The 13,211-nt window shown below is 37.0% G+C and overlaps 1 protein-coding gene across 1 annotated transcript in view; it reads right to left on the bottom strand.

The window, feature by feature from the left end:
* Positions 1–13,211, bottom strand: part of LOC103728704 (von Willebrand factor A domain-containing protein 5A-like) — a 28,070-nt gene that overhangs the window by 7,750 nt on the left and 7,109 nt on the right. The window contains 8 exon segments of the mRNA XM_008826664.1: positions 166–386; positions 646–810; positions 1,498–1,636; positions 11,460–11,539; positions 11,948–12,043; positions 12,045–12,093; positions 12,246–12,358; positions 12,492–12,529. Of these exon segments, the coding sequence (XP_008824886.1) occupies positions 166–386; positions 646–810; positions 1,498–1,636; positions 11,460–11,539; positions 11,948–12,043; positions 12,045–12,093; positions 12,246–12,358; positions 12,492–12,529 (901 nt within the window).

Consider the following 13,211-nt stretch of genomic DNA (forward strand, 5'->3'; position numbering starts at 1 on the left):
GAGAGAGAGAGAGAGAGAGGAGGGATGGGAAGGGGAGAGGAGATGAGGGAAAGGGAGAGGAGGGGAAGTAAACTTGATTTCTTTCTTGTCATGGGGCTTGGGTTGAAGAGAAAATGTCATGTTTTCCTCAAAGCTCTTGCCCCGGAAGGTATACTTCAGACACACCTTTCCTGAGGACTCTGCTTGCTACAAATTAGAGAAAAGCAAAAGAGATGAAATAGACAAATGACAAGGAAACCGGTGAGAACTGGCAGGAGAGGAGGGGAAGTAAACTTGATTTCTTTCTTGTCATGGGGCTTGGGTTGAAGAGAAAATGTCATGTTTTCCTCAAAGCTCTTGCCCCGGAAGGTATACTTCAGACACACCTTTCCTGAGGACTCTGCTTGCTACAAATTAGAGAAAAGCAAAAGAGATGAAATAGACAAATGACAAGGAAACCGGTGAGAACTGGCACAGCTCCTCGGCTCCACACAATTACGACAGAATCTTGTAGCCCAGCCCAGTAGAAACCTGAAAGTATGGGAGGCTGGCTCTGACCACCAAGTGCAATCTGTTGCCACGATTCAAAGCCACCTACCAGTGTTAATGAAACCTCTGATTCAGGGTTTACACTGAGTGATGGAGCTAATAAGAATGAGGACTCACGGGCAACTTCCCAATCAGTTGGATATAGATGATTAACCTCTGACCCTTAAAAATGACAGTCCTTCCTAGAGAAAGCACATTAGCACCCAGACCAGGAGGCAAATTCCAACTGAAAGAAATGTCTTCCACTGGAAACTGCAGAGCAGACTTCAGAGACTTGAGCATCTGAAGGCAGAGAGAGAGAGAGAGAGAGAGAGAGAGAGAGAGAGAGAGAGAGAGAGAGAGCAGTCATTGTAAAGAATCACAACGGCTGCCATTAACAGTGTTTATTATGCATCATGGCCCTAGGACATAATGCCTGTTATTGATTAATGCTGAATGGCATAATACCAATGTTTATCTTAATTTCTACATATAGAAATTAAAATTCAGAGATTTGAAATAACTGTGAATGATGAGGCTGTTTCATAAAAGAGAACCATGAAGGAGTGAATTAGAAAGGGAATGGTAACAACTAGAAAGAGATTAGAACAATCAGAGATGTTTTCTATTTTTGCATAGTAATAAAATGAAATATCCACTTATCAAGCCTTCCAATATGTTAATTAGATTATTTTTCATCCTCTTCTTTCTTTCCTTGGCATGGAAGATCAGGTCTGTGAGTATAGACAAGTCCCAGACATAGCAGCCAAAATGTTATCTGTCTCTTTCATCATCATATCTATGGATTTCCAGCTTCTACAATCAGATCCCAGGATTTATATGTTAGAGAGGAACTACTTAAAAGTAGAAACATAAGTATGCGGGACAAGAATGTATGGACCAGAAGAAGATGTGTCTTCTAGGAAAGTCGGGCAACTGACTTTAAAGCTATATTCCCAACATGTCTCATTCTTATCCCAGACTATCCACCTCTGGGCACAGCCTGGTCCTCATCTTGGTCTGAATCCTGTCCTTGCCTGAGATAAACTCTGAAGAGCCCCCAGATACCTGGGCAATGCCTTTTATTAAACTACTGGAGGCACCTTTTCCAATTCCAAATGAGAAACATCTGCAACAGTAAAAAGATGAATGTTATCAATAGGGTCTCAGTAACAGCAACACCAAACTAATATGGATTGGTCAAAAATTCTTGGCGAGATAGACTACTGACTTGAAGAAGACTGAAATGCTATTACTTTTAAAGCATATTTTTTCTTTAAGGGCCACAATAAATACTTTAAATAAATAATATAATTTAACACTATGAGCATTCTAAGAAACAGGCTTCTGTTCTGTTTGCAGATAAAGATCAGGGGCCCAGAAAATTTACAGAATTTGTCTAGTATCATACCTCCTTAGAAGGCAGAGATGGCACACTAGAAATACTTGTGTCTTACTTAAGTTTCCACTAGCAAATTGTGAAATTACAGAGCCTATTCTGTTACCAGTATCTGCCTGATAGTGTCCTGGCTCAGTATCTATTCTGATAAGGCCATTCATAGGGTGAGGAGGGGTGGCTCCTGCTTGTCTAATGGGAAAGTACTCAACATACCCAAGTTTTGTGTATTGTGTATTTTTACCAGAATTTTGTTTCCTAGTGAAACTGTTTATGCACAAATAATCCATACGTGATACTTGCACATTTAAGATACTTTTGATGAATCAGTGTGCTGCCATATTGATTTAAATATCAGTGTCGTTTAATATTTGGTTAGCGTGAGGTTTCATTCCCAACTTCAGTGCCATCTGCTTTAAGATTAGTGTTTTCAGTGTAAAGATCAGGACCAGACTTCACACTGCAGTTTCATTCTTTCACAATAAAAGTATAAATACTCCAGGGCAAAAATTTTGAGGCAAAAGTGACATTTCTTTGCAATCTAAATCCCATGACAAGAAGTCAGCATTACTGCCCTTCTCCCCCCTTTGCCTCATCTTCTCTCCCCTCCCCATGTCTCCCTCCTCCTCTTCTTGGTTCCCTCCTGCTCCCTAGCTCCTTTCCCTCTGCCTTCCTTAATGGTTCAGTTCATTCTCCTGACTCTAGCTTCTGTTGTTTATCTAGAAACTCTTCTCTTCTCTAGTCCACTCAAGTCTTCTCTTCCATTTTCTAAGACAGAGAGATAAATTGAGTTTTCAAACATCTGGCAAACAGCAAAAGTAGAATTTAAATGAAATAACAATATATTCTGACTTTATATGACTTAAATATATGACACAAAATTAAACAAAATACATGTGTTCTTGTTCACAGATACTTTAGAATATGTTGTTCAAGCCAGAGAGAACAAGAGACCTATACACAGTACTTATAATAATTTGTTTTTAAAAAGTCAAATAATAAGATAATTGGTTCTAGTAAATGCCAAGAGAATAAGAACCTAGGAGCCTGGAAATGTAGAGAAGTAAAGAGAAATGAACCTGCATCTTCTGTCCTCATCTGAAGCATGTGTCAAACACAAATGAATGCCTGAGAATTTAAGCAGTTCCTGAAATTGGAGAAAAAAATAGTAGAACTTTAAGTTTTCTAAATGGTAGGTATCCATTAAAGCCCCTGATATTTTTGGAAAGAACAGTGTAGGGTTACATAATTTTCAAGTGGTAGTGGTTAGAAATGATTATTATGGGGCTAACTACTGCTTTCTGGTTGGATTTGATCCTTAGGAAAGAACATGTAGCTTGGGGGTTCATAAACTCTTCAGGGTAATCTACTTCTGTTGTTGAGGTAAATGGATAAGGTGTCAAATGGCCCTCTAAATCTTCATATTTCTACCAGAAAATTTGTGCTGTTCTAATACATGGTCAGAGAAATTCTCTTTGCAAACAGTAGTACTCAATGTAGAGACTCACAACTGGCCAAAGCACTGAGAACAAGTAAATGTTTAATGCTCGGCGCTAAAGAGGCCATGTATATATTACCTTGTTCAAAGCTTAGGGATCATTGCAGAAGGAGAGGCAGAAAAAAGAGGAATAACCCAAGGATAGGTAGCAGTGTTATGAAACAGTCTCTTCTGGGTATGACATGGCCCTGCATTCATGAATACCTTAAAACTGTGGTAGCTTGCAGAAAACCTGCACAAGATTCAGCCCAACAACGTTTCCTATTAGGTGGAGGAGGAGCTTATGAAGCATCACCCCCTTGTCAAAGGAATATGGGCAGTTAATGGTTGCTGGGAGAGAGGATGTCATTTTCTTTAGTGTGTATCACCTGTAACTTATCCTCCTAGTAAGTAACACACCATTCGTGCTCATAAAAGCAGCCCTAGTTAAATTTAGTAGGTTACACACACACACGCACACACACACACACACACCACACACACAGAGACATACACCCCAAAGTAGAAGATGTGAGAAACATTCAGAAAGAGGAGGAGGACGAGGATGAGAATGAAGAGAAGGAGAAGGAGGAAGATTTGCTTCAGCAGAGACAAAGAAGAGAGGACAATGGGGAATGAGAATGACTAAATACATTATGTCTGTATATGAAACAATCAATAAACAAAATAATACAAATGTAGTCTAGTAACTTACAACTCTGATTTAAAGAAAACAAGAAAGGAAGAAGATCATAAATAAACAAACAAATGAATCAGGAATGAAGTGATGAGGCTGTAACTGGAATGTCAACTCCTAGAGATCAGAATCAAGAAAAAAGACATCATTTAGGGGCTTACATTATGTCTAGAATGTTTCGTATAAAATATATAACTACAAATAAAAATAATAGAAATATTATCAAATATTATCAAACCATGTTATATCCTTGTGAGTAAGGTGGGCATAAGAAGGAAATATTCTCAAGCATATCTAATGGAAAAATATCACGTCCAAATTTAGCATTAAAGGTATAGAAAATTATAACCCAAACTACAAATTAGTAATAAAACTGTTTCGTATAAAATATATGACTACAAATAAAAATAATAGAAATATTCTCAAATATTATCAAACCATGTTATATCCTTGTGAGTAAGGTGGGCATAAGAAGGAAATATTCTCAAGCATATCTAATGGAAAAATATCACGTCCAAATTTAGCATTAAAGGTATAGAAAATTATAACCCAAACTACAAATTAGTAATAAAAAGAAATTGAAAATATCAGCAACCTACCATCTACCTCAAAATGCTAGAAAACAGTTAATAAGCCCAAAGGATTTAAAACAGAGACAATAGCAAAAATATGAACAGATACTAATGTAATTAAAAATCATACAATAGAGCAAATGAACAAACATAAAAGAGAATGCTTCACGAATTTTGTGAAAACTGATAAATTTCTAGGTCAAGGGAAGCAACATGGAAAGCATAAGTAACCAGCACCACAAATGAAGAGAGAATATCACCTCAGACTCTACAAAATTCATAGATCATACTTACATTATAAGTCAGTGTCACAGACAAATGTAAAGAAATTGGAAAATTTAGATGAGCTATCCAAACCTTCATAAGAACAAGAACACATTCAAACATGAAGAGTTAACAGCCCTCTCCCAGTTCCCCCAAGACAAGATAGTCCACTGGTCACTTCTAATAAACATTTAAGAAAGAAAAAAAATTCAGAGAATTAGAAAAAGTATATTTGCAACTTATTTTATGATGCAAGGACAACAGGGACACCAAACACCACAAGGAATGAAAAAAATCTATTGCATTATTTCCCACACAAGAAGTTTTGTAAACTTGTGCAACCCCTATGGAAAACAGTGTGGGGAACTCTTAAAAAACTAAAAATAAACCTACCATAGGACAGATTATACCCCTCTTTGGCATATACCCAATGGACCCATCCTATTATGGAGACACTTGTACAACCATGTTTGTTGCTGCTCTTTTCACAATAGCTAAGAGATGGAGCAACCTAAGTGCCCCTCAACTGATGAGTGGTTAACAAAAATGTGGTAAATTTACACAATAGAGTTCTATTCAGCCGTAAAGAAAGATGAAATAATCCAATTTGCAGGTAAATGGATGGATCTAGAAACTGTTGTACTACGTGAAGTAACATAGACTCAGAAAAATAAAAGATGTATGTTCTCCCTCATTTGTGGATCCTAGCACCAAATCCTTTTAAATTCCAGGTCCTTTTAATAAGATGATACTATACAGCAGTCTATTCTGCATGAAATAACTACCATTATCACAACTTCAGCAGTGCCTGATTGCTAAACATTTTCACAATTGGGCTTGTTATGCTCCTTCATTAAAGGAGGGGCAAACAGGGTCATTGGACCCTCACCAGAGTATCCAGCCACTCTTCCCAGCCAACTGTATGTAATTTGGCCCTAATCACACATGGTCTTCTACATTTGGGAAATGCTAAAGCATACAATCTGGGAAAGGCTAGGAAGAAAAGGATTGACCCATGCTGGGTAAAGGCTTTCCAGTGTGCATACCCTCAGGTCATTCAAACACCTCAGCAACTCCACAGTTATCTCAGTAAGTAAGCTCAATAAATTTATTGGTTCCCCAGTAGAGCTTTAATCAAACAGTAGTTTGACACTAGGAACTTAAAAGGGAATAAGCATTGCTTAGTATCCTAAGGAAAAGAATTCTCACAACAGATGAAAAATTTATTTGTTAATGTTATTATATCTTATAATTATTAAAAAAAGAAAATAAGAAAGAAAAAGATGTTAAAAGGATATGGGAATGGACATATTTTCCAAAATAGAAAAAAATGAAAGAGCCTAAGCAAGTGATGAGGGTCTATGTAAGTTTGTTATGATATATAAAGGATGAGACAAAAATAATATACACAATCTTAAAATTTCTAAGGTCATAGATTAGCCAACTAATTTAAGGAACAAAATATATATCTAGTGAAGGTTTATTTGAGAATATGTGGGGTTTTTTACCCAAGACTTATCTACATAGCAAATGATAATTAAAAGTACCAGACTGGTGGAACTAAGCTTACTGGATGGTTAACAGCCATACTTTGAGGCCTATACTAATATGGTCAGAGGGACCAATAGGACACTTTTTGCCCCTTGCCCACCAAGGTCGACTAAGTTCCAAGGGACTATGGAACATCTCTCAAAATGTAACTGTGGTGAGTCACTTATCCTCTTGTTCAGGGAGGCCATAGAGATCCCACCAGGTGGACTTGAACCACTGTCCAGCCTACAAAGAGGAAGGCCAATTCAGAGGAAACATTTCTTCCATGCTTCCACGTGAAGCCAGACATGCTCGAACAGGACCTTTGAATTATCTTCACATAGATGGAACTGGTAAAAGAAAGGAACCAAGGCCTCCTCCCAAGCCCATGTGACCCATGAGGAACAGGTCGTCAAACGAATTTAAGAGTAAATATAAATTGATTTATTTGGGCCAACTGTATGGTCTCAAACACCCAAAAGGAAAGTAGAACCAAAGGGTAAAGTGATTAGTGTATTTCTTTAAGAGTTCAAGGGATTACACTTCCCAGACATTAGGCTTAAGTCCATATCAAAAGTTGTTTAGATAATTATCTCTCATTGATGATTTTGTTCTAAATCAGAAAGTGCTTCTCAGATGTAAGACTTCAAATCTTGGTCTGCAATACTTTAGTGCCCACCTGTTGCTTAGGGAGACAACCAGCCGTTGTTCTAAAATGATGGCCAACTTTGTTTTCTCCCCCTATCTAGAAGCCTTTGAGAGGGAACTGATACTGATTCTATCCACTCCAACAGCTATTAAAATGCCTGAAAGCAAATCCTGAATCCATCACTCTCCAGTCCAGTCTTAGCAGACGAAAGAAAAATGAGGACGAACCCAATAGAGGGATGCTTTTGGAAGCTCTAGTCAAGAAATTCCAATGGACTCTGATATGAACATTTGGAATTTGCCCTGTTCTGACATTTTTCTGGTTCCCTGTCTAGAACTTGTAATGCTAACTACTCTTGCCTTTACTTCTCCTTCACATCCCATATTCACCAGTCAATGACTTTCTTTTCTCCCTACAAATAAAAGCTGTACAATTTGGGAGTCTTTTAAATAGACCTACTGAAGGGGTACCCCAATTGTGTCCCCCTGCGTCCCTGTTCAGCATGGAAGAAGGCAGAGTGGTCTGCGTCCCAATTCTTTATTGGCAATTTTGGTAACCTCTTCAGAGGATGGTGTGATAAGAATAGGAGGTAGAATTGGCTAGGCAGTTAGTGTAAAAATATCCCAAAGAAGAGTAGCCAGGGTCTTGGCTAAATGTCAAAATGTCCTTGGGCCTCTTACCAACATACTCTGTTCCAAAGGCCAAAAATGTCAAAAGTATTTGGGAGCTTTTATCTAATCCTTAAAAGATTTTAGGGTTACCTCTTCAGAAGGGGGAATGTTAGAGTAGCCAAAAGCCCCATTTAAAAAAAGAACGAGTACATGAAGTTATCAGAAAAAAGTGATCAGGAGATATGGGAGGAGTTGGAGGGGAGGAAGTGGGCATGCAGTTGATCAAAACACCTTCTATGCTTATATATAAGCCTGTATGAAATTCTCAATAAATTATTTTTAAAAAATCAAAATCCCACACAACTAGAAACCAATAGATTTTAAAAAACAAACAAAAACATGTGACAGAGCTGGTTCATCAGAAATAATTTGGGTAAACCCAAAATGTAAGGTAGGTAAAAGAACTCACAATAGTCATCATTCCCATCTTAAAATGATACAAGATAAAATCACACACACACACACACACACATACACACACACGCATGCACACACACACACGCATGCAACGCACATGCACACATCCCTCACCAGGCCCTGTTTCAACCCCCAACACTGGAAGAAAAGGAAGTCCAGGGGATAGGCAACAAATCATTAATAAATCATCATTCTCTTTCTACATATGGTAATAACTTGGAAGGAAAAATCCTTATCTGAGACTGTTAAAACTGAGTAAACACATGTTCAGAGCAACATGGACACACAATTGAAAATCCATCTGTCCGAAAATGTCCTTTAGTTAAGTGGTCAAAAGTAACATCATCAAGCATAATGTTAATTTTGGAATAGTTTAAAAATGCTAAGGACCTAGTTCTGTGAAAAAGATTAAAAGGCAAAACAATTAAACAAAATAGCTCTCCATGTATTAGTTCCTGGAATAAAAAAAAATAACTAAAAAGTACAGCCCCGATTAAATTTTGAAATAAGGCCATATTCTGGTATGTTGTTAATAGCACATTAAATGGAATTTAATGAATGAGATAGTTTTATTTGGCAGAATGTCTTTGTCCTTTAAAGGAGCACGGAAGTCTTCACCTTGTTTTTACTGTCTTCAACATCAAATATATTATGTAAATTAAATGCAATTGATAAAATTAAGAATACATAAACTACATTCAAAAAAGTTTCTTAATGTTTCATTAGTTTTCAATCGTTGGTACATATTTTCTTTTAATTTTGATTTTAGTTTATTTATTTATTTTTATTTTATGTGTATGAGTGTTTTGCCTGCATGGATGAAACTGCACCATTTTCTAAAGAGGGCATCAGATCCTCTGGAACTATGATTATAGATGGTCATTAGCTGCCATGTGGGTGCTGGGAACTGATTCATGTCCTCTGCAAGTGCAGCCAGTGTTCTTAACCACCGAGACTCTATTAAAGTGCTGGAATTAAAGGTGTGCGCCTCCATTCCCAGCAATTGCTGTTTTGGGGAGAGTTTTTGGTCGTTATGTCTATGCCTTGTTACAGTCTTTCCCTACACAAACCACGGAACATATATTAATTTTTGCTTCCAGTAGGTTTAGCTCTTTTTTCTTCTGTATTAAGAAACACAATTATTATTGAAGGGGTTGTTATTTATGTTAGTTCATACAACATGATTTTACACTCAGATTAAATGAAACTATTCAATTTTCATGGGTTAACTGAAAGATATAGATTTCCTCAATAACCAAGTATTCTAGAATATTTATAGATCTAATAAGTTTAAAGTTTTTAGACACATATGAATGAAGGGGCAATCATAATCTCTTTCTTTTGAAATATACTATTATTTATATAAAAATAGAAATTATACAGATGTGCCACCAAACAATATTGTTTTCTTACTTAATAAAATAATTGAGTATCCCAATTTCCTGAATATACACAAATAAGTTACCTTGTTTATGGAACAGGTGTTTAAGCATGTTATATTTAAAAATTACCATGTTTCTGCTCATATGGTAGTAAGATCCCAAAGGCTATGGTCAGACCTCTATTTGTCTCTATTACATTCCTCAGTATGTAATTACTCAGTGACAAGGGCCATGCAAATATTTGTGAAATCCCCCAACTAAATATGTCAGTACCAGTAGGTAATGAGCAGGTGTCACAAGTATGAATTTTAGGACTTGGTGTTGTCTAAGTCCTTTCCTAAGTCTTCCACATGTATTATCTCATTTTAGCATAATAATTACCCAATAGAGTAAATACATCCTCTGCTATCCACTGTGACAGCCAGCTGACTAGGGAGCACTTGAACTATAGTTAGCTCAAACTGGAATGTCCTGTTTGATATTAAACATATTAAAACAAATGTTAATTTCACCTTTTTGAGACCATGACTACCATAACATTTATAAGTATGCTAACTTTTATAGATATTTATATTGGATGGTGTTGGTACACACTTTGTATTATAAAGGAATAAAATAAGGTTCAGAAAGATTGAAGCTGCTTTTCCAAGGCCTCACAATATGTGACTAGCAGAATCTGGACTTGGGATCCCTATGACTCCAAGGCTCATGCTCTTACCATCTACATCATCCATTGATACCTCTAGATGAATTTATCATTATTATTATTATTATTATTATTATTATTGTTATTTTGGTTTTCTGTTGATTGTTTTTTACAGGGTCTCCCTAGTCACAGACCCCTGGAAGTCATGATGGGAATCAGGGTGGCCTCAATCTCATAGAGATCCACCTGCCTCTGCCTCCCAAGGGCTGGGATTAAAGGCACAAGCCACAACGCATTAGATAAATTTTTATTTATTATTTCAATGTCATCTCTACACTGTAGTTGAGCTTCTCTTACAAAAATTCAACATGATTCAGAGTAAACATTCTTGTTCACACAGCTCCAGTTTCTAGCTGGATCAATGCTTATTCCTAAGAAATACTATATAATGTATTTTGGGTATAAGTAGTATCTTAAAAATTTGTCAGCACTTTAGTAACATTTACTGACTCCAAGGATCTGTTTGTACAATGAGTTTGCTGGGAATAAGACTTGTGAAGGATGCCTCTATTCCTCTAAAGTTTGATGTTCCCAGGAATCAATAGTGCCATGCTGAGCAGCAAAGGCCTTTCCACATCTTCACAAAATAGTACTGAATTGGAAAGTAGTGATGCAACTACTCAGTGATTACAGGGCACTTATCAGAACAAGGATGCCTACCCAGACTGTCATTTCTATTGGGCAGTCTAATGGGAACTGAAACTCATTATGCCAGAAAGATGAACCAAATCGGCTGATAACTAGAATGCTAAATAAATGTATATTTTCTCACAAAAAAATAAAATATGGGTGGTGGAAATATAAAGCAGGAGAAGTCTTATAACCTAGTTTTAGACCTAGGTGGTAATTTCTTTCACAGGCTATTATGATAGCCCATCAGCCTTGGGTATTACTAATTTGTGTAATTTTCTGTTTAAAATTTTCAAATATATTTATCATGAAGACGTTATAATTCAATGCGTATTTTTTTCAGGGCTTTAGAAATGTAATGCTCAATGAATTTCCAGTATTGTTGATCCTTTGTGGAAAAATATCAAATTTTTAGAGAGAAATAAATTGCAGTTTAGTAAAACCAAAATCCTCAAGTCATTCTGATCTTTGGAAGCATGGTCATCCCAGGTATCATGTGGAACTAGTTATATCTGGCAGGGAAGGAGTTCATTCAGCTCAGGAGACATCACACTCTCATACCTGTGTTTCTTGCTGTTCAACTTAACTTCTTTAATTACACTAAATGTGTCATTAACATCTCCATCTGTGAAGACAAAAAGCTGTGAAGGAAAGAAAACATTCATCAAACTACTGCCAACCCTTCAATACACCAGCATTCAGCTTTGTGGAATCCAACTGTTTCTACACTCTCTGAACCTATTCACACAGTAGCAGGATCCCAGGCTGCCACTGTCACTTGCACCACAGAGATACAGCCTGTTCGGATCCCTGGGGGTTTTCAGAACTTTCCAGACTATCTTCCTCTGAGGCTTTTGTGGCAATAAAACAAGGGTGACTTCCCACCACACAGAGTAAAAGAAGAAAATGAATGACCTCTTTTTTTTTCTATGATAGCAAGTAAATTGCACCCCTTATTTATTCAATTCTGAATTAAAGCTGAGGGGTAAAGATCCTTAAAGTGTTTCCATTTCCTCTGTCCCTTCCATTTGCTCTGCTCCAAGACTTACCTGAAGGGGGTGGCCAGGAATGGCTGGTGTCTTGTAAATGTGCTGGAGTGGTCTCAGGATTTCAGTTCCCCCTAGATCTGCAGAGAGACGATTCACTATTTTTCACTGCCTCCTCCATTGTTTGCTGAGTGTACTGCACACTTTTCCTAGAGAACCAAGCAGAGCCAGTCGCTTGATGGTGTTCAAAATTCTCACTCTAAGCTATACCATCAGAAAAAATTCTCCCTGACATCCCAGCACCCAGGTCAACTCTGTACTACTGATTTCAACAGTTCTTCTTTAAAGTATCAGAGTACACACTCCAGCCTTCAAAGGAACTTATGGAAAGAATGTTTTATAGGAAGATCCAAATCCATAGATGTTGAAACAACAGCCTAGAGGCAAACTCTTCATCAATAGAAGCAGTGTTTCCTGAAGTTCAGAGAATGATGTGACAGTTTAAGAGGGCCTCTCGGACATACATACATTACCTAACTCATGAAGTTGTAGGTACACATGTGCGTTTAATTCACAGAAAAGAGGAAAACTGATTTTTTTTTTTTACTTTCACATAAATGTTTATTGCCGCATCATTCACAATGGCTAAATTATGAAACCAACTTAAATGTTCAACAACAGAGGGGAAAATGTGTATACAGACACAGTGGAATTTTTTTCAGCTGTAAAAAAGGCAGTCATGTTATTTGCAGGAAGATCGATACAACTTAAGCCAGTCTCAGAAAGATAAATATCATTTGCTTTTTCTTAATTTTATAAGGTACACAAAAGCATGCATGTATATACGACATGAAAGTAGAATTAGAATTGACTCAGGGGATAAGGGATATTCAAGGGAAGGAGGATGGATAAGAAACAGGAGAGAGCCAATGTACAATATATGTAAGTATGAAAATGTAAAAAAACAAACAAAAACAAAAAGAAAACTTCTCCAGGATGATTATTTTTATTTAACATGATAGCTGCTTCAAGAGATACCTCTCTCAATTGTTTCTGTAAAGAAGACATTGACCTCCACCCCCAACTCCCTCTTTTCTCAGTTATATAATAGACTCAGAAAGCTTTTCCAGTAAGGACTGAGTGTTCCTATGGCTGTCCACATGGCCACACTAATGGACTCTCTAAAATCCTAAATAATGAGAGGTGTGGCAAAGGAGCACACATTTATTCACTAGAAAAATGTACCTTTTCCTCATCTCATCAAATATTTTACTATGCACTCCAGTCTTTAGGGTACCATTAGGTATTAGGTAATTTAAGAGTATCT

Source organism: Nannospalax galili, unplaced genomic scaffold (assembly GCF_000622305.1).
Source record: "Nannospalax galili isolate Female #2095 unplaced genomic scaffold, S.galili_v1.0 scaffold1852, whole genome shotgun sequence".
Lineage (NCBI taxonomy): Eukaryota > Metazoa > Chordata > Mammalia > Rodentia > Spalacidae > Nannospalax > Nannospalax galili.